This window comes from Protopterus annectens, chromosome 4.part1 (assembly GCF_019279795.1).
Source record: "Protopterus annectens isolate FY-2018-M chromosome 4.part1, PAN1.0, whole genome shotgun sequence".
Classification (NCBI taxonomy): domain Eukaryota; kingdom Metazoa; phylum Chordata; order Ceratodontiformes; family Protopteridae; genus Protopterus; species Protopterus annectens.
Window position 1 is genome coordinate 620,059,442 of NC_056734.1, and position 22,012 is coordinate 620,081,453.

The 22,012-nt window shown below is 44.6% G+C and overlaps 1 protein-coding gene across 1 annotated transcript in view; it reads right to left on the reverse strand.

Annotated features, from left to right (window-relative positions):
* Window positions 1-349: 349 nt before the first annotated feature.
* The window catches only part of DAW1 (dynein assembly factor with WD repeats 1), a 1,156,427-nt gene continuing 1,134,764 nt past the window's right edge, over window positions 350-22,012 (reverse strand). Inside the window, exon 13 of the mRNA XM_044070429.1 lies at window positions 350-952. Coding sequence (XP_043926364.1) covers window positions 918-952 — 35 coding nt within the window. The 3' untranslated portion in view covers window positions 350-917. The remainder of the gene's footprint in view (window positions 953-22,012) is intronic.

Sequence of the window (22,012 nt, forward strand, 5' to 3'; positions counted from 1 at the left end):
ACTGATTATACTATACTTGAAGGGGGAAGATGTTAATGTATTTGCTTGATGTATTTGAAAGATGCTATGCAACACCACATTATTTCAGTAAAAAATTGTTGCAGCCCAAAAACTGTATCATGCCCAAGTATTTTATGGGGAATTTAATTTTATTCTTGAATGGTTTATTTAAGAACCATTTGCTTTCTTCAGAAACAATAGTATGACAGCCATTTTTATTTTTTTATATTTTCTGCTTTTATAAAATGGCAGGCCCACACAGCTAAAGAAAAAGAAGTACTCTAAAGTCACTGGTGTGCATTCACTGTAGTAGTTTGAAGAAATGAACTTGACAGCAAACACAAAGAAATCTCTATACTACTACTTTTTTTTTAATTATTATAGATGCAGAATGAAGATATTGTCACCCATCTATAACATTTTTAGGGTCCAGCATTGACTTGTATACAAATTATAAAACCGGAATATACTCTTCAATTTAGTGTTAGTCAATTTGCTAGAAAAAATGTCAAAAACAAAACTGACAAAATGTATTACTAGTATACTAATGCTAAAACATTGCTCAGAAACACATACAAATATTGTAAGTAACTGACACAAAACACTAATTTTAGCAACAAATTATTAATAAATGACAAAAACCTCAGGAGGTTAATTTCTTTAGCAGATGACTGAATATCTGTGGCACTTTCACGTAACAAACAGTTCTAAAAAAATGATGATGTAAAATCAAGCACTTCCACGTCTCAATACACAGCACAGCCCTACAACACAAGGATGCAAAAGAGAACTGATCCTGAAGAACACTTGTAAGAGCTACTGAAATGGGTCCAGAGAAAGAGACCAACACAGTCATCCAGGTGTACATCCCAGTGTACGTTCATGGATACCCGAAGGCAGTCAAGGATTATCTTCACTCAGCGCCATATTCTGCAGGTATTATCCTTGCTTCCTAATGTTGTCAGAAAGAAAATAAAGGAACAAATTCTAAGTTTCTAGAGGCACTACTTTTTTATCTCAAAGATCAAAATGTTGTGCAATAGACTGGCAAGATGTGAACTGCAAAAATTCATAAGACCTTTAAGCAGTTGATACATGAACACAATTTCTGTTAAAATAGGATACTTACCTATTAAAGACTGAAGAACACTTGTGATATTTATACTAACTGAAAAGCATATAATTCCCAGACCACATCCTTATCACTGTGATGTGTACTGTGACTACTTGAAATTATACTGCCAACTGTATCAAGGAAAAAATGTTAGGTACTATATCTATGACAAATGCTCTGGCAGCAGATACCAAGAGAAGGACTTGAGCCATATACTGTCTCTATCAACTATCGACTGATAACTTCCTAATAATATTATATCATATCATCCAGTATATAACAGACAAAACACCACACATTCTTTAGATTTTGTTTTCTTCTTCTGGCTGTCAATTAAGTCATTGGTTTCACATAAAAAAAAAAAGTTTAACTGCTTCAGAGACACAGAATAAAATAACTGATACTCAAGACATCATCTGCCTCTACAAATGATGACCTTTCAGGTTTGACTTTTGTAACCCTCATCTCAACTTTACTTCATAGTTTGGGTCATTCTGCATTTATGTCACAAGGCAATCAAAGAATGTAGAATCCTTTTTAACCATGCATCTAATTTCTAATTCCTATATAATCATCTAGCTGTATTTAAAAACACTAAGTTATGTTGACATATACATTTTAATTGCTAACTTATACCATTAATATGGAATATGTCGAAATAAGTAAGTGTCCCTTTTCCTAGTCTTGCATTTATTACATGAAAAAATGGACCTCTGCATCTTATGTTGTCTATTTCTGCTTTCAATTCAAGGCTTCAACTACAATCTGTGAAGTCTGTTGGTATATACTAGGCATGTGAAACCTATTAGTATTTTAATAAATGTTCAAATGTAACAAATTATGCAGTTCTCCTGTTGTTAAATGACAAAGGCCAATATGCACACCATATATACAAAGCACATTCTATTGAGGTGTGTCTTGTTTTTATTGTTCTTAGAGTCTTAATTGCCTTAATACCTTATCTTTAATTAACACATTTTAAAATGCAGTTCTTGCTCAATATATAATCACAGATCTTTATTAGAGTCTATAGAAGTTGGTGATTACTTATGATTACTGAATTAAATTCAAGCTTACCAAAAGACATGACCTTACCCTTACTAGTATGAAAGCATAGACCCGTTTTGGATGTCTATAACTTTATTTCTGCAAATTATTTACTGTGAAGTGATTTCTATTATTACAAATAAATGCATCAATTTTTGTGTCAGCAATATATTCGCACAATAACCCTCTGCAGAGATAGGAAAACCACAAAAAGACATATTAAACAATACTGACCACGTGGCAGATTTCTCAGATACACATGAAGTTATTTGTATCCAAGAAAAAAAGAAGTTATGTACTCACCATAACGTTCCATCTGAGTAGGTAAACTTCATTTGTCAGCAACCTGTGGGTTTCGGATCCAATATGGATCTGAGCCGGCAGCATCCCAAGCAAAAAGATCTGAGCTCCAAGCTCCTCCCCCTACCCATACTGCACAGCAACCTCCTTCCAATCCTCAGATCGAATTTGCCACTCCATACATGACACCAACAAACTAACTTGAGACCCCTAAACCAAGGACAAAGCTCCAACTCGTGAATTCCGGACATCGAGTTCATCAAAAAAATGCCAAGGTAAGGGGGAAGGAGGGAGGAGCGGTTGCTGACAAATGACGTTTACCTACTCAGATGGAAAGTTATGGTGAGTACATAACTTCTTTATCTGAAGTAGTTAACTTCATTTGATCAGCAACCTGTGGGACAGAGTCCCCAGCTACCCAAAATCTTGGGAGGCCCTTAAGGAAGGATATTCCGGAGCACTGCAGAGCCAAAAGAAGCCCTTCCTCTAGACACCAAATCCAGTTTATAATGACTAATAAAGGTGTGAGAAGATGCCCAGGTTCATAGGTAGGTACTAGGCTATTGGCCCTGGGGCATATACAAGCCCAGCCAAAAAGGTACCCTGGCTTTTGCCACCCAAGAAAATTATTTTCCTGTGCCACTGTCAAGCAGAGCCACAGAGGTGATCCCCAGGGTGAATTTCCTATTTCCCATCCAATCATCAAGATTTTTCTTGAAGAGTGCTAATGAGGAGCGTTGTTTGATATAAATAGGTAGTTTATTCCAGAGTATGGGAAGTCTATGGGACAGGAATGCATCCCTCCGGCATGTTCTGTTTATTATGGTGACAAGGTTTAGGTCCTTAGAGCATGTAGCTCAGAAGGATTGGGATTTATTTAAGTGGAGCATGTCCAACAGCTCTGGGTTTGATATAGCTTTGTATGTTAGGCAGAGATCACCTCTAAGTAGGCGATATGCGACGGAGTAAAGCTGAAGTTTTTTGAGACGGCCTGCGTAGGGCATCTGTTTGAGGCCGGTAATCCTCTTTGTGAGGTATTTCTGCGGCCTTTCCAGTTGTTGTAGACGTCTTGTGAGGTACATACCAAAAGGGGCGTTGTACTCTATAATGGGTCTAATGAGTGTTGAGTAGAGGGGAACATGAGTAGCCACTGAGGAAATGTCATCCAGGGAAACTCTAGACCAGAATGCTGCAGACGTTGCCATAGAACATGTAGAATGGGCATGAACTCCTACTGGTTCTGGTAAACCAAGCTCTCTGTACGCTTGTAGGATACAAAGGGAAATCCACCTAGCAAGAGTCACCTTTGAAACTGGTTTGCCTAAAAAGGACTTAGCAAAAGAAACAAAAAGTTGATCAGATTTACGAAAGGCCACCGTCCTGTGCAAATAAAAACGTAACTGCCTGTGAATATCCAGCAAATGAAGTTTGTATCCCCCTTTGTTCTGAAAATTAGGGAAAAAGACAGGCAAATTAATAGATTGATTAATGTTTGTCTCAGAAGCAACTTTAGGAAGAAAGGATGGATTAGTCCTGAGAGACATCCTGTCCTTATGAAACACAAGATATGGGGGTTTCATACAAAGAGCTTGCAGCTCCGACACTCTCCTTGCTGAAGTTATAGCTACCAGAAAAGTCATCTTCCATGACAACAATTTTAGGTCAACTGATGCCGAGGGCTCGAAAGGAGGCACAACTAAGGCCTGAAGAACCGCAGTCAGATCCTACGGCGGGGACAGATTCTTAATAGGAGGTCACAGAAGAAAAGTGCCTTTCAAAAAGGTCTTACAAATTTTGGCAGCAGCAAGAGAGCCTAAATTTTCCCCTACATGGAAATAAGAAATAGCCGCCAGCTGGACCTTCACTGTGGAGGAGCTGGCTCCTTGCTGGAAGATCTGATACAAAAAGTGTAATACCACTGAAATCGGAGTGGTAAAAGGATCTAGATTTCTCTGTGAAGCCCAAATGAAGAAGCGTCTCCATTTGCTAGAATACATTTTCCTGGTAGAGGATTTATGTGCCACAACCAAGATAGATTTAACAAGGGAAGAGATACCGGGAGTCCCAGCAACTAGTGGAATTGGAGCAGCCAAGCTGTGAGCTTCAGTCTGTCCAGATTTGGAGGAAGCATTCCCGAGGGATGATGAATCAGATCTGGAATGGGATCCAAGGTGGAGCTATGAGATGAGATCGTAGGCAGGGGAACCAGACTTGACGAGGCTAGAATGGGGCTATGAGGATCAATCTGTTCCTCAACCAGCGAGCTTTCTGTAAGAACTCTATCATGAACGGAAGCAGGGGATATGCATAAAGAACACTGGGTGGCCAAGCATGAACAAGAGCGTCTCTGGAGCTTTCCCCCGTTGGGGGGATTAGAGTGAAAAACTCACTGCACTTTGCATTGGAAGGCAAAGCGAAGAGATCACAGCAAGGCTGACCCCACTTGAGGAAGATCTGTTCCACTATGCAAGGGTTCAGAGACCACTCATAAGGAGAAAGGATAGTTCTGCTCAATTTGTCCGCCAAGATGTTGGACCAACCCGGAATGTGCGTTGCTATCAGAAAGCAGTTGGTGGAGATCACCCATTCCTAGACCCTCATGGCTTCTCGACAAAGGGGATAAGACTTGGTTCCCCCCTGTTTGTTGATATACCAGACCACTGACATATTGTCTGACTGGATCGCAATAGCTCTCAGAGGTAGCTAAGCATGAAGGGCCTGCAACACTAAAAGGACCGCTCTCATCTCTAGAACATTTATATGGAAAACGGTCTCATTTTGAGTCCATGTGTCTTGAACAGTCCTGCCCTAACAATGCCCCCCCACCCTAGGCGGGAGGTGTCCGTGGTCACCATGGCTTGGGGTTGGGGTGCAAGAAACGGACGTCCCTCCTGCAAATTCCGAGATTGGAGCCACCACGTGAGAGAATTTCTGCACACTCTGCTCAGAGGGATCGAAAAATCTAGAGGTTGATGAAGAATTGACCACTGAACTTGCAACGTCCACTGTAAAATTCTCATATGCAGATGAGCACAAGGGATCAGGTTGATAGCTGCTGCCATGGACCCTAAGACTCTCAGGACTAATTCTGCAGGGGGTGCAGAGGACTGCAGAAGTGCTAACACATGAAGTGCCAAGCTGTGTAGTCTGTCTGGGGTTAAGAATGCCCTGGCCTGACGAGAATCTATTCTCACCCCTATGAACTCTAACACTTGCACAGGTTGAAAGGAAGACTTCCTTAGGTTTATGGTAATCCCTAGCCGAGGTGATATCCGGAGAAAGAAATCTCTGGCTAGTAAGAGTAGATGCCTGGTGGGGGCAGTGAGGAGCCAGTCATCCAGGTACAGAAAGACCTGAATGCCCTGAAGTCTCAGGTGGGCCGCTACAACTGCCATGACCTTGGTGAACACCCTGGGGGCTGTGGTGAGACTGAAGGGTAGGACCCTGAACTGATAATGACTGGCCCCTAGCCGAAAGCGGAGGAACCTCCTGGATCACCTGTCCATCAGAATATGGTAGTACGCATCCTTGAGGTCTATTGAGCACAACCAGTCTTCCTCCTGCAGGAAGGGCAGGATGGATTGAAGCATGACCATCCAGAACATTTCCTTGGCAATGAACAGGTTCATTGTTGACAGGTTGAGAATCGGCCTTAGGTCCTCCGACTTTTTTGGCATCAAAAAGAACCTGGAATAGATGCCTGATCCAGACTGGTCTGGGCCACCTGCTGGATGGCTCTTTTTTCTAGTAGCTTTTGTATTTCCAAGGCTGCAGCCTGCCTCTGAGTGGGTGGGATGTCCAGGAGGCACCTTGTGTAAGGAGGCTTGTTTATGAAGGGATTAGAATAGCCTCTGGATATTATTCGAAGCACCCAGCAATCTGTCGTAATGGACTCCCATTGGGCTAGGTGCATCGAAAAGCGCCCCTCGACTGCCTCCAGAGAGGAGCAGTCGGGTAACCCCTCAGGGTTACTGCGTGGGTCACTCTAAAAACGGTTCACATAACTCAAAGTTCTTCAGCCCCCCTCTGCCTCTGGGCCGGCTTCCACCTTGTCCCCCTCTGCCTCTGGGGGAGGAGTCCTGAGCGTTCCGGGACTGCTGAGTTTTCTGGAACCACAGCTTCTTTTGCCCTCGCTGGTTCCTGGAAAAGGACCTTTGAGGGTTAGAGACGTGGATCCTGACAGCTGACAGCATCTTCCCGTCTTTCTTGCTCTGGACAAGCGTATCGCGGACAGTCTTCCTGAACAGGATGAACCGTCAAAGGGTGCGTTAGCGAAGGACGCCTTGAACAGTTCTGAGAAGTCGCAAAGACGGAGCCAGGCTTGTGACGCCTTAAGGCGATGCCGGACCCGCTAGCCCTAGCAGCTCCCTCAGTGGCATGAGAGTGTAAACGCATGGACGTATTGGACACAGACTTGAGAGTGGCCATACGAGCTGAGAAGGTCCGTTTATCCTCGGCTGACATGGACTCCAGGGGAAACTCAGCGTACTCTTTCACGAGGTCCCACTGCAGTCGAATTACGTGGGCCAAGTAATTCAGCACCCTTATAGTAAAGGTGGCTGAAGCAAAAGTCTACTTTCCAAGATGGTCCATAGCCCTGGACTCCTTGTCTGGGGGGTGGACCGAGGAACTTTCTTGGGCGAGTTCCTTTTTTGTGGCTGCCGCCGCCACCACCATGGCATCAACTGGGGAACCTTTGTTAAAAGAAGCTCTATCTGCCAGTGGACTCAATATTTTGCCGAGTCTTTTGGGTATAGGCTCCACAGTGTCTGGTTCCCTCCAAGCTCTGGTGGTGATAAGGTCCACCAGAGTGGGAACACCCAAGAGGTAGATGGGCCTGTGTTGAACACCTCCAGAAATACCGACTCATCAGAGGAAGGTTTTTGGGTAGACCACCCCCCCCCCCGGCGAAGGATTTCCATAATATCTCCAAAGGAGATGTCTTCGGGGGGGGGGTGATTTGGGTGAACCTTCCCCTTCCTCCAAGTTGGTATCCTCGGTGAGGGACTCGGGGGAGTCCAAGTGCCTCCTTTTACACTGGCATTTGTGAGGGACCTCCTCGGGTGGACTCTCTGGGGAGGGCTCACAAATGGTTTCATGTTCCTCCAAGGGAACTGTCTGGGGCGCAATAGACATAGGCTGTCCCTGGGGGGACTGGATGATGGACGACAAACCCAGCTGCGAGGGAGCAGGGATGGACCACGAGGAGAGAGTGAGGGGTCTCGATCCTCCAGAGAGAACCCTCTCCACGACGTTGAATGCCGAGGGAGACCCAGCCTCCCTGAGACTGGTAGCCAAGACCTTCGGATCCGATGAAGGGATCGGAGCCGAAGCTGGAATGGTCGGACCCGAAGGGACGGTATGCCCTGACCACAATGGAGCCGATGACACCCTCATCCCCTTGGATCTGATGCCCAATTCTCAGCTCTGAGAGCTCAGATCCAAAAGCGGATCTGACAGACTCGAGGGCATGGCCGGCATCGAGGCCTAAGGCACCATCGGCGCTGACCCCCTGACTCCGGGGCTCCTCAGATCCACAGACTCCAATATTCAATGGTGGATCAGAGAAGGAGCTATCGGGGTGAAAAATGGAGCCGTACTCCCCGCACCAGGAGTGGGGTGAGCCAGCAGTACCCCCATCTGCATTTGAGTTTGTAGAAACCTTCACATCATCCGATCCATGTCTGCTTCAGAGATGCTCCAGGTCGATCTGAAGGACGCCACCGACACCGGCCGGGAGAGCCGACATGAAGACGACCTTGAGGGTGGTCTAGCCACCTCCTCCGGCTCTGGAAAAAAACGTGGTGAATGGAGCCAAGGAGAGGATGGCCTGGTAACTTTTACTGGAGACAAGATTACTTTAGTGGGAGGGGCCATTGGATCCAACTCAGCCTGTCGCTTGCGGCCCCTCTCTCTGTTTTTATCCTTATCCTTGTCCAAATGTCTTTCTGTATCCTTCTGCTTTTCTTTGACTTGCTTGGCCTCTCTCTCTCCCTGTGGTAAGGTGTGAATGTGAGTCCTGGACAGGGGAGAACAGCCGTGGCTGGTGAAGAAGCAGAAGAAGAGGCAGAAGTCGATTCTGTGGGTAAAGACCCACAAGAATTAACTTGTTCCTGCGATCCCACAGGGCTTGGGGGTTGAAGGCTGCATAAATATTGCACCTGGAAGACAAATGGGTCACCCCCAAGCAAACTACACACAGAGTGTGACCATCGGCTGGAGACAGCTTGTGGCCACACTCTGTGCACTTAGAGAAAGTCACTTTCTGACTTTCTGACATCCTAGTGAATACACCCCCCCCACACACACACACACACACACACACACACACACACACACACACACACACACACACACAAACACACACACACATGACAGGTGGGAAGGGGGGGGCTTATACTAAATGAAAGTTTTCAACTTTCAAGCAAGGAAAAAAACAATAAATATCGTGGATAACTAATAATTACCTCAAAATTATCAAAGGGGGCACACACAGACCAAAGTTTTAGAAAAAAAACCCTGACACTTGCCTGGAGTTCAAGAATACTATGCTGGCGAAACCGCGGCAAATGAGATCTGAGGATTGGAAGGAGGTTGCAGTGCAGTATGGGTAGGGGAGGAGCTTGGAGCTCAGATCTTTTTGCTTGGTATGCTGCCGGCTTGGATCCGTATCGGATCCAAAACCCACAGGTTGCTGATCAAATGAAGTTAACTACTTCAGATTGCTTCTTTCCATATTATCAGTATTTGTTTTCAACCACTTGATAATCTTGTAATCCACTGTATTGCACATGCATTTTCAGTTGGTGAAGTCTGTGTATTATAATATTATGTGGTAACAAATCAAAGGCCTTGTATACATCCAAATATATAACCACATTGCTTTCCCATGATGTACATTATTAAATATAACATTAAAAAGGATGTTAAGCTTGTCAACAGGTTCATAGGCTCATACTATGCGGTTGACCCAATGTATCATATGTAGCCTTGCCAATGATCCCACTGATTTATCAAGATGTGAATTAAGTTAACACCAGACCCGTCCTAGTTTTGACCCCTTTTCATAAGGGCTAGAGGGGCCACAATGGGGTGTACTCACCATTATCCATCTAGTTGTTCAGGTTATGCTTAAAAAAGGATCATGGAGCTAATCTACTTAATCTCTAAGGGAGGTGTATTCCATAAAAGAGGTATTCTCTGTGAAAGATATCTATTCCACAAACAAGTCCTATTTATGTTTCTGTGGAAATGTGGGTCTCTTGAGTGAATGTTTAGCATGGCATTAGTTCTGTGGATATGTAGGAGGTTACAAAGGAGTGGGTCTTTCAAAGCTCTGTAAGCAAGGGAGAGATCTCCTCTCATTAGATTCAAAACATTCAAAGATTCAAAGAAACATTATTCTCATTTAGGACCACACAAGTGCAGCTTAAACGAAATTACAAATGTCAGCTCACAAGAAAAATGCAGTGCAAATAATATAGATACAGCGGTATCAGAGAATAACATAAGAAAGAAAAAGTACAGTTTTGTACTTACCATAAATGTAGATGTTCGAGTGTATACCCTGCTGCAGTCATCACACTTGGGTTATCCTGTCGTCAGGCAGCCACACAGTTGGCCTGAATTCCAAAGTCTTGGTCCGGCGTCGGTTGCTGTCACTTCTTCCCTGACATCAGTGCACCAGGGGTATATAAGAGGCATCCAATGCCATTTTCTTCAGTTTTTCTTGCCCCAGATGTCAGGTGCCCCCCCCCCCTCAAAAGGTGGTCAGTAGATAGTACCAATAATAAAAGTTTAGCACAAACAAAACATGCCTCCAGCTATAAGCAAATACACCACAAAGGTTCTATCAGAATGTAAGGTATTGAAAGGTTTTAGTTAGGTCAGAGGGGATGGAGGGAGGGTAACCTGGACTGCAGCAGGGTATACACTCGAACATCTACATTTATGGTAGGTACAAAACTGTACTATGTTCATCGTGTTACCCTGCTGCAGTCATCACACTTGGGTAGAATCCCAAAGCTAAGGATGGGAGGTGGAGTCAAACAGGGTTAAAGGAGGCTAGAAGGCCCTGCAAAACTGCAGCGGCAAAGCCAGCTCTAGTCTTAGAGTAAAGTGGTAAGTGACAGTGCTTGGTAAAGGTGTGTACTGAACTCCGAGTTGCAGCTTCCAGAATATGCTTGGTTGGCACCCCCCTGAGGAAGGCTGTAGATGTAGCTGCTGCCCTGGTGGAATGGGGCCTTATGCTAGCAGGAACTGTTTTTCCATGATGGGTGTAGCAAAAACGTATGCAATGTCCTATCCATTTTGAAATGGTCTGTTTTGAGATAGGCTTTCCTTGTGATGCTGTAGCATAGGATACAAAAAGTTGGTCAGATTTTCTGAAAACCTTAGTTTTATCCAAGTAGTAACGTAGTTGCTTGTGAATGTCCAAGGAATGCAGAAGTGTTTCTCCTTTGTTCTGTGGATTTGGAAAGAAGGTGGGTAAATGGATGGTTTGATTTAGAGCCACACTGGATACCACCTTTGGCATAAAGGAGGGGTTAGTTCATAGAGAAACTCTGTCTTGATGAAAAATGAGGAAAGGCTCTACTGCCATTAGTGCCTGTAGCTCTGAGACTCTTCTGGCTGAAGTAATTGCTAGCAGCAGGGCAGTCTTCCATGATATAAACTTTAAGTCAGCTGAGAAAGCTGGCTCAAAAGGTGGCAGCGTAAGTTTTTCCAGAAAAAAATTGAGGTCCTAAGTTGGTGTTGGCGCTCTCCTGGGAGGCCTAATGTTTTTGGCCCCTCTGAGATACTGCCTTAGAAGTGGATGTGAAAATAAGGGAGGATCCATGTTGTAGTGAGCTGAAATAGCTGACGCGTGGATTTTAATAGATGAAAAAGAAAGTCCTTTGTGTAACATCTCAGTTAAATATTGTAGAATCTGAGGTATGTCCGGCTGAAGGGTATTTTGGCCTTTAGCTTAGTTCCAGGCGTAAAATCTTTTTCATTTGTCTGAATAGGCTTTCCTGGTGCTGGGCCTCCTGGCCTCCAGAATGACATCCATAACAGCTTGTGAAAGAGGAACTGGCTGGTTGCTTAGGTGATTTGCCATGCAGCCAAATTTAAGGTTTTGTGCTGGCTGTATAGAATCTGACTGCCTTGCTGTGCGAGCAGATGAGGAATTTGTGGTAAAATCCATGGTGGGCCCTGGGCCATGTTTCTTAGTAGTGGGTACCAGTGCTGGCGTGGCCAGTCTGGGGAAATGAGTATCATTCGGGGTCTCTCCGTCCTGACTTTTAGCAGCACCTTTGTGAGAAGGGGCAATGGAGGAAAGGCATATACTGTCAGCATTTTCCAACTGAATGAGAGTGCGTCCACTTTCCAAGCTTGATGGTGAAATGTCCTTGTGCAAAATTTTGATAGCTGATAGTTTTGGGGGGTGGCAAACAGGTCTATGTCTGGGCAGCCCCATTTTTGAGTTATCATTGCAAATACTTGTGGATCCAGTTTCCACTCATGGGGATCCATGATATTTCTGCTTAGGTCGTCTGCCAATGTGTTCTTTTTTCCTGGCAGGAATTGAGCTTGTAATGTATTCAAGCTGGCACCCAGGAATGTCATATTTTGTGAGGGCACTAGTTTTGATTTCTTTTCATTTACTGTGTACCCTAGGCAACTTAGAAGGTGTTTTACAAAGGTCAGATGTTGTAAGAGAATGTCCTTGCTTTCTGCTTGGATGAGACAGTCGTCCAGGTATGGGTATATTTGAATTCCTCTCTGTCTGCAGTATGCAATTACTGGTGCCAGGCATTTTGTGAAGACCCTGGGTGCATAGATAAGCCAAAGGGCAGTGCAGAGAATTGGTAATGGGTTGAACCTGCAATGAAACGGAGGTATCTTCTGCAATTTTGTCTGATAGGGACATGCAGGTATGTCTCCTTGAGGTCCAACGTCACTAGCCAAGCTTTCTTGCCCAGCATGGGAAGAAGCTGCTGTAGTGTTAGCATCTTGAATATGGGTACTTGCAAGAAGGTGTTTAGAATTGAAAGGTCCAGAATAGGTCTCCAAATCCTTAGCCTTGCTCCTGTGTAGGCACCAGTTGAATGGCTCTCATGTCCATGAGAGCTGTAATTTGTTTTTGAGCCTCTGCCCATTGATTTTGTGGCAGGTTTGGCATTCCTGTTATCCTTGGCAAGGTGTGGAAATGGAATCTGTATCCTTGTGAGATAATGTCTAGGACCCATTTGTCCTTTGTGACAATGCGCCAGTTGTCTGAAAAAAGTGCTAGTTTTCCTCCCAAGGGAGCTGCCAAGAGAGTTTTGCTTGGTAGTTTGAGGTGTAAGTCATTGTGTTTGTCTTCTAGTAGTTTGGGACCTGTCTTCTCCTCCCTTCTGTGCTGCAGTGCCCCATTGGCGAGGTTTGTAAGGGATTTGTGCTTGTCCTCTGCCCCTTGGGCATCTGTATTTACCCCTTTGTGGTCTGTCAGAAGCTGGAAAGGACCAATTTTTTGTTGGCCAATTTCTGCTGAAGCGTGGGGGTTGTACCTGTAAGAAATCTTTGACCGTCTGCATAGATTTTGCCTTATCCTCCATTTTCTTTAAAACCTCTTCTGCTTTAACCCCAAATAAGACATCCTGCTCTAAGGGTGCATCTAGTAACTTTGCTTTGACATGATCAGGCAGAGTTTGTTCCTTTAACCAAGCATGCCTACATATAACAGACCCAGTAACAGCTGCTCTACAAGAAGCTTCCAAGGAATCAAAACCACATTGTAAAGTATGTTTGCCCACCTGTTCAGCTGCATGCAACAGATCCTGCATTTCCTTGAATTCAGACTGTTGAGGATGCATGCTCATCTTTTGTTTTATTTGAGACATTAGGAATTGCTGGTATTTCAGCATGTGAAACTGACAATTTAGTGCTCTCATAGCTAGAGTAGCTGAGGTGTAAACCTTCTTCCCCCACCTATCTAGTGCCCTGGAGTCCCTTTCGGAGTGTACAGGATTTTTAGCCATAGAAGCCTTAGCCCCTTTGGGACCCTGGGAGATTGTCTCTGGGTCAGCAATAGGGCTTTTGTAAAGGAATTTGTGTGAGTCAGGCACTCTATAATATCTATCTGGTTTGGCTGGAGCAGGAGGCAGAGAATCTGGATTTAGACTAGATTCTAAGTAAACATCATTCACAATGTCTAAAACTGGAGGGATAGCAAGTGGTCTGTGCTGGGGGTGTAAAAGAAACTCTCGGAGCCTTTTCTTTGAGTCGGAGTAGTCCTGACCTTCCCAGTGGAAATGTTCCCTCATGGTATGTAAGGTTTCCCCAAAGGAATAGTCTTCAGGGGAGAAGCTGAGGGAATGGAATCTTCAGCATCAGAATCTTCATAAGGGGGAAAGGAGTAATCCCATTCCTCAGAGGAGCCCGAGGAAATAGACACTTGATCAGAGGAGGCATAATCCTCCTCCTGTCTAGGCCTTTTGTCTGGGGGGGTTGGGAACTCCTGATTAAAGAAATCAAATCTTCAGCCATTTTAAGCATCTGTTTCTTAGGCATGGGGCCTTGAACTGGAGACTGAAGTACAGTCTTTTTTGATTTGAGAGGAGTCTTAAGCTTAGCATAAGATTTTATGGTGAGAGTAGTCGGTCTGAAGACACCTTCTGTAACCGAAGGTGTTTCCACAGCACCAGCTTCTCCTTCTGCAATGTTGTTGGTAGGGCCTAAAGAAAATGGCTGCATCGGCCTAGAACTCTCTGCTTGAGAATCCAAAGTGGTCTGGGGTTCCAATTCTGCGGTCGCCAGGGGCTGCGTAGGCGCCTCACTGAAAACAGGAGAACCGGCGACCAGCCCAGCCGAGGCCTTGGAGTCTGGCTTGGATCTAGGCTGCCTGTCTTTATCTTTGCATTTTTTATGCACGCTGGTAGTTGGTTGCTCTGACGGCATAGTGTAATTAAATTTCCTACCGAAGTAGTGTCGTGCAAAATCAAAGCGTCGTTTTATAGTTCGCTTATTGAACCTAGCACAAAACTGACAACCAGTGACGTCGTGGTCTGGGCCTAGGCAAGGTATACAATAAGAATGAAAGTCCTTATGAGGTATTAGCTTCCCACAAGAAATACAATTGTTAACTTTTTCTGACATTGGACTGAGGCAAGAAAAGGTTCCCCAATGGGGTACTTAGCTTTGAAGACTTCGGACTGAAATTCGATTCGAAAATCTCAGGTGTCGGCTGACCGGCACTTGCAAACTACTTCTGCTTCAGGCACCGCGTGGCAAGAAAGACTGGAGAAAATGGAGTCGGATGCCTCTTATATACCCCTGGCGCACTGACGTCAGGGAAGAAGCGACAGCAACCGACGCCGGACCAAGACTTTGGAATTCAGGCCGACTGCGGGGCCACCTGACGACAGGATAACCCAAGTGTGATGACTGCAGCAGGGTAACACGATGAACATTAACACGTATGACATGCAAGAGGTAGTTCACATTACATAAACACACTCAATACCTATTATCCAATGATAAATAATAAATACCCTCACCAAACTTCTTCACTGTTAAACTAGAGATTAAATAGAGATTAGTGAGTAGCAGCTGTTTAGTTACTGTATTGCACTTGTTAACCTTTGACGTGGCTCAGTATAGCCATCATATTGCATAATAGTAATACTGGCAGCAATTGCTCAGAGCAGCAGGATTAAATGAAAAAAGAAGCTTATGCACCAGGTATTATGGCTGGTGTCCGAGTTAATAAGTCTCACAGCTGTAGGATACAAACTGTTCCTGAATCTGGTAGTCCTACAGAGGAAGGTGCAGTATCTCCTTCCAGACGCAAGTTGTGAGAACCAGTTGTGGCCAATAGCCACTAGGAAATGGGAAAGAGTCAGTATTTTAAGGCAGTCAGGGTAACTCGAGGTTTGACCCTTAATTTGTTTAGCAAAGAAATGCTGCAGTTTCTCAAGACTGGTTGTCACAAGAGGAGATACTGCCAGCCCAGCTAGCTGGAATTTTGTAAATAAATTATATGTCATTTGTGAATATTAATATGATTTATACAGAAGTATAACAAAAGGAGATACTGCCAGCCCAGCTATCTGGAATTTTGTAATTGACAGTATGTTATATTGTACAGATGTGTGCTGAAGAGATATTTTGTAAAGTACTAAGCAGAAATATACATACACTATTGCAACTGTTTAGATGTACATATTTTTAACAATGGAAACTACAACACAGGAGGTTCATTTCAGCAAAATAGCTGAAATTTTAAATTACTTTATGACCATGTAATAAAGGGATGTTGTCTTTCAGTTTTAAGTGCAGTGGCAGGCACAATGTCTAGAGCTAGAAGTTTTTTCTATTGTCCTGGAAGTGTTTACTGTTTTATGACTTCCAGGATCTGCCTTAGATCTAGGAGGGGTCCTTGTTTGTGTATTTTCATGGGTAGATGCTGAATGCTGTCAGCTGCATCAGTGGGGGTTTTCACCTGGGATAGAGTCAGATGACAAGAAGTGATGCCATTCTGCAAGCTATCCCAGCAGTAATATCTGGGATATTAATTTAAGAACTCTCTGAGAGAGAAACTGGGCATTTTGTATTTTGTCTTTGTCCTGACAAGAACATCCACTCACCACATCTGCTTTGTTGCTCTGTAAGTAAGTTAACTAGGGTATAGGGATTCTCTTAGATTCAGTCATGAATATAGTGAAGTCTTGTTTAGATATTTTCTGTATTAATTTGAGACTGTCCTGCAATGTTGTTTTAAGTATTTCCCCTGATCTTGAACTCTGATTATACTGTGATTATATACAGACTATTTTTTGTTTTTATTTATTATTAAATTTATTTAAACATATCACTGTGGCTGATATTTGTGAGACATATTTAATTTCTGAGAGTACTTGCATATTTATTTGGTGACGATGTGGGCTACTCCTAATAGCCTTGCTCTTGGACAAACTACCATTTGTATTGATAGTAACATTACACGGTAAGATTGCACACCCTTTGCTAAGAGCCTTAAAGCAGCTGATAAGGATGTGGCTGGAGGCAGTGATAACTGTCTTATAGTCTGGGTAGAAGGGGGCATAGCTAGTAAACCTGTGCCAGCCTTTCCCAGGTGTGTGTGTGTGTGTGTGTGTGTGTGTGTGTGTGTGTGTGTGTGTGTGTGTGTGTGTGTGTGTGTGTGTAAATCAAACCTCAAAGTGTGTGTGTGTCAGCTACTTGGGCAGGGACACAAAGCACTGGTTGGACACAGAGGGTGCTGGAGGTCTTGGCTTGGCCACTCAGCTGAGATCTCAACTCTATAGCTGTGCCAGTGGGGAGTCTTACTGGGGATCTGGAGAAAGGGAGAAACCAGCCCGGACTGACTGTGGTCTCTGTGTACTCCTAAGGGGAAAATGCACTTGATGCAGAGAACTGCATCTGGAAATACTGTGTGTGTACTTGTCATCCTCCTAATGCAAGTCTCCCACTGGTACTAGTAGTGAGGATTATGGTTCTTTGATTACTGGGTCAGTGCTCGGGCATCACACTGGTCATATGCTCAGCCATGTACATAGCAAAGGAGACATTTTGTTTGCCTTTTTGGCTTTTCCCGGTTAGGGGTCGCCACAGCGGAACTCCAGTCTGCTAATAACTGGCAGTCGAATTTTATGGTGCCGAGTTGCCAATCTGATGCTCAACCTTCAGCGAAGGCACGCCCATTCACACATGTCTTTTGGAGGCCACTCGATCGCGGGGAGGACATGCAGACTCCACACAGAAGACACTCCAGCCGAGAATCGAACAGGAGAACCTCTTGCTGTGAGGTAACAACGCTACTGCTGTAGCAAAGGAGACATTATATTCTATTATTTGTCTGATGAGGGAGGAGTAGAAAGAGATGATGACTTCCATTTGATCTAGAAGACATGATCTTGATAATTAATCTGGCAACTCCTTAAGAAACCATGTTGTGTTGCATTAATGTGATAGATATATTTGTATTTATTACAGTTTGTAATAAACAATACTCATTTCCCTATAATAGATTGTATGATTATCGGTCTATAGTTCACCATCTCGGACTTAGAACTTCCTTATTGTATAGTTACCACTAGGGCCACATAACCAGTACCTGAGATTTTATTAAACAAAACCATTAGTAGTTCACTTATATCATCTGTTATTATACAGAGTGCACTTCTTGGGATGTTATCTGACCCACTGATTATAGATAAGTACTAGACTAGCTGCCATTTTAAGCCTAACCATTTTCCTTCATATTAATCCATCTCATTTGGTTAGAGACAAGCCTTACCTATCCCATGGATGATAAATAGAAGTTATGTCCTTACCATAACGTTCCATGTGGAGTGTTCATCTCGCCTTTGTTCTTACACATGGGTTCGGAGCCGATCCTCGGCTCCGTGTCGGCCGCTTGCAAGCTCTGCATCGAGAAGAAGCTCGAGACAACCTAATACCCACAATCCCCCTCTGCCTTTACCTCAGATCTAGTTTGCAAGCAAACCAGCAGTCAGAGAGAGAAACACTCATGCCAATATCACATATGCACAGAAACTAAGAGTCTATATATATACATATATATATATATACATGTCAACCATATATACAACAACTGCAATGCAGAAGCAGAATGCCCCAGACCAGGCACCAAACTGAACGTTCTTCCAAAGGGTGGGAGGGTGGGAATGTAAGAACAAAGGCGAGATGAACACTCCACATGGAACGTTATGGTAAGGACATAACTTCTATATGTGATAGTGTTCAATCTCGCCGTTTGTTCTTACACATGGGTAGCGTCCCTAGCTCCTTGTTCCTGAGGAACTCACGGAAGGACTTTCTTGAGCACAGTGGAACCAAAGGTTGCCCTGTCCCTAGAAACCTTGTCTACCTTATAATGAGAAATGAATGTATGTGGTTTAGACCAAGTAGCAGCCGCTGAAATAGCGTCTAGTGGTAGGCGAGCTGCATGAGCCAGGGATGTAGACACTGACCTTGTGGAATGTCCTTTGGGTTTGTGCAAAAGAGTTTGATCTGAAGAATCATAGACATAGATGATACAATCAGTTAACCACTTAGAAAGAGTTCTTTTAGTAACCGCTACTCCTTTTCTGTTATCAGCAAAGGCTACAAAAATTGATCAGATTTCCTGTGATCCTTTGTTCTATCCAAGTAAAACCTTAGTTGTCTGTGGACATCTAATTTGTGTAACATATACTCCATTTTATTGTAGTGATTCTTGAAGAAAGTGGGTAATTCAATGGACTGATTAATATTGTTAATAGAACAAACTTTAGGAAGGAAGGATGAATTAGTGCGAAGAGAAACTCTGTCAGAGTGAAAGATCAAATAAGGGTGTTTAATGGAGAGAGCTTGAAGTTCAGATACTCGCCTAGCGGATGTAATGGCTACCAAAAAGAGAGTCTTCCACGACAAAAATTTCAATGGGCAAGAGGAGGCTGGTTCAAAGGGGGGCAGCATCAACTTAGATAATAATAAGTTTAGACTCCAAGGTGACGTAGGAGATCTAATTGGTGGTCTAATATGAAAAGACCCTTTTAAAAGGCTTTACAAAGTCTGTGGGCCATAACAGGAGCCCCACATTCTTCCACATGGAAATTAGAAATGGCAGCCAATTGAACTCTTAATGTGGCAGGAGAAGCACCCTGATGGAACAATTCTGTTAAAAACTCTAATATTTTATTCAAAGGAGCTATAACAGGGTCCACTTGCTGTGTATTTGCCCAGAATACAAAGTGCTTCCATTTACTAGTATATGTTTTAGTAGTGGAAGCTTTATGAGAAGCCACTAATATATTCTGAACTGCAGGTGAAAGAAGATCAGACCTGGCTAAGTTGGGAATTGGAGCAGCCAAGCTGCTAGATGGAGGGACAAGAGCGAGGGGTGGGGAGCCCCTGACGAGTGAGTCAATAGATCTGGCTCTGGGTCCAGGATCCAGGGTCCCCGAATGCAGTGTGTCATGAGGAAGGGAAACCAAATTTGACGAGACCAGAATGGGGCAATGAGGATTATTGTCCTGTGTAGGTTGTTGGCTTTCTGGAGAAACTTTGTGATCAGGGGGAAGGGAGGAAATGCGTACAGGAGACCCGGGGGCCAATCGTGAATCAGTGCGTCCCTGGGGACTTCCCCTGGAGGGGGTAATAGGGCAAAGTACCTCCTGCATTTGGCGTTCATTGGAGACGCAAACAGATCGCAGGAAGGCTGGCCCCACATGCGAAAAATCTTTTTCGCAACTGACTGTTTTAGGGACCACTCGTGCGGTAACAGTATTGCTCTGCTCAGCCTGTCGGCTATGACGTTGGATGACCCCGGGATGTGCGTTGCTATCAGAAAGCGACCCGTGGACTCCGCCCATTGCCAGATTCTCATGGCCTCTCTGCATAGCTGATAGGACTTGGTTCTCTCTTGCTTGTTTATGTACCAGACTACAGACATGTTGTCCGTCTGAACTGCAATAGTTCCCAGAGGAAGAAGGGGAGCAAAGTGTTGCAACGCTAGAAACACTGCCCTCAACTCTAGAACATTGATGTGCAGATTGTACTCTAAATTGGTCCATTCGCCTTGGACTGTCTGTCCCTGAAAGATGCCCCCCCACCCTATCAGGGAAGCATCCGTGGTCACCGTAGCTGTCGGTGTGGGTAGCACAAATGGTCTCCCCTTGGAAAGGTTGCAAGTCTGAAGCCACCAGTTTAGGTGTGATTTGCATGTGTTTGTTATAAGAATCTCGTGTGTCAGAGGTAGTTGTTGGAACGACCATTGTGCAAACAGTAGCCATTGTAGGACTCTCATGTGCAGTCTTCCCAAGGGTATTGCAATAAGAGAAGCTGACATGAGTCCCAAAACCTTCAGTACCAGTTTTGCTGGGGATTTCCTGGACAAAGAAGAAGGCGATGTGAATCTGAAGTGAAAGTATCCTTTCTGGAGGAAGTCTTAGAATTAACTGATGTGTATCTAATTCTGCTCCTATGAATAAGATACGCTGTGATGGCTGTAGTAAGGATTTTCAGAAGTTTACGGAAATTCCGAGGTGAACACACAGTTGAAGAGTGTAGTCTCTGGCCTGTACTAGTTGACGCTGGGTGGTGGCAGAAAGGAGCCAGTCATCCAGATACGGAAACACCTGGAATCCTAGGCGTCTCAAGTGAGACGCTACCACTGCCATGCATTTGGTGAAGACCCTGGGGCTGAGGTCAGACCAAAGGGCAGGGCTCGAAACTGAAAGTGACTGGCACCCAGCCGGAAGCGCAAATGATCTCTGGATGCCCTGGCCATTTTGATGTGGTAGTATGCATCCTTCAGATCTATTGAGCACATCCAGTCGTCCTTCTGTAAGAATGGAAGGATCGATTGAAGCGTGACCATTCGGAACTTTTCTTTCTTGACGAAGGTATTGAGGTCGCTTAGGTCCAGAATGGGCCTTCAGTCCCCTGTTTTCTTTGGAACTAAAAAGAACCTTGAGTAGGTTCCGAATCCTCTTTGGTCCGCTGGGACTGGTTGGATGACTCTTTTTTCTAGCAGCTTTGAAATTTCTATAGCTGCTGGCTCTCGCAGATGGGGCGGCACATCTGGGAGTCTTTTCTTTGGAATGGGATAGGATAGAAATGGTATATTGTAACCTCTGGTAACCACGCTTTTTACCCACTTGTCTGTAGTTATGTTTTGCCAGGCCTGAGGGTATAAAGCTAAGCAACCCCCGACTGCCTCCAGAGCAGGACAGTCGGGCCTCCTCTCAGGAGTGCTGGAAAGGTTTACCAAGGAGTGTATCCCTGTCACCTTGATTCTGCGGACCCCCTCTGCCGCCAGGGTGGCGTCTTCCACCTCTGCCCCCTCCTCTGCCTCTAGAAGGGGCATCACCCTGTGTGCCTGGGAAAGATCCTTGGGGTTTTCGAAACCACATTTTTCCACCACGTTGCCCTTTGGGGTACGGTCTGGATGGGGTGGAAAAACGGACTCCGACAGCAGACAGAGTCTTTCCCTCCTGCTCACACCGGGTAAGGGTTTCCTTTACTTTGGGGCCAAAAAGAGTGGCACCGTCAAATGGGGCGTTAGTAAAGGAAGACTTGAAGGCTTCCGCAAATGAACATAAGCGCATCCAGGATTGTCTGCGAAGAGCAATCGCTGAAGCTGCTGCCCTACTCGAACCTTCGGCTGCGTAAGATATCAGCCTCATGGACGAGTTCACAATAGATGTAAGGGTATTAAGTTGTGCTGTCACTTTCTCTGAGACAGCAGCATCTGTAGTACCCTGGAGGGTATCTCCCAACTCTTTGACTAGATCCCTCTGTAGTCGTGTAAAGTGGGTCAAATAGTTCAGGGATCGCATGGAAAAAGCCGCTGAACTAAAAATGCGCTTCCCATACCTGTCCATCGTCCTAGAATCTTTATTAGGGGGATGGACAGATGAGGAAGATTCCGACATCTCCTTTTTCGTGGCCGCTGCCACCACCATAGCGTCCACTGGAACTCCTTTTGTCAAGTAAGCCTTGTCCTGGGGAAAAAGAGACATCTTCTGAAGGTGACTTAGGGGACCCTTCTGACTCATCCAA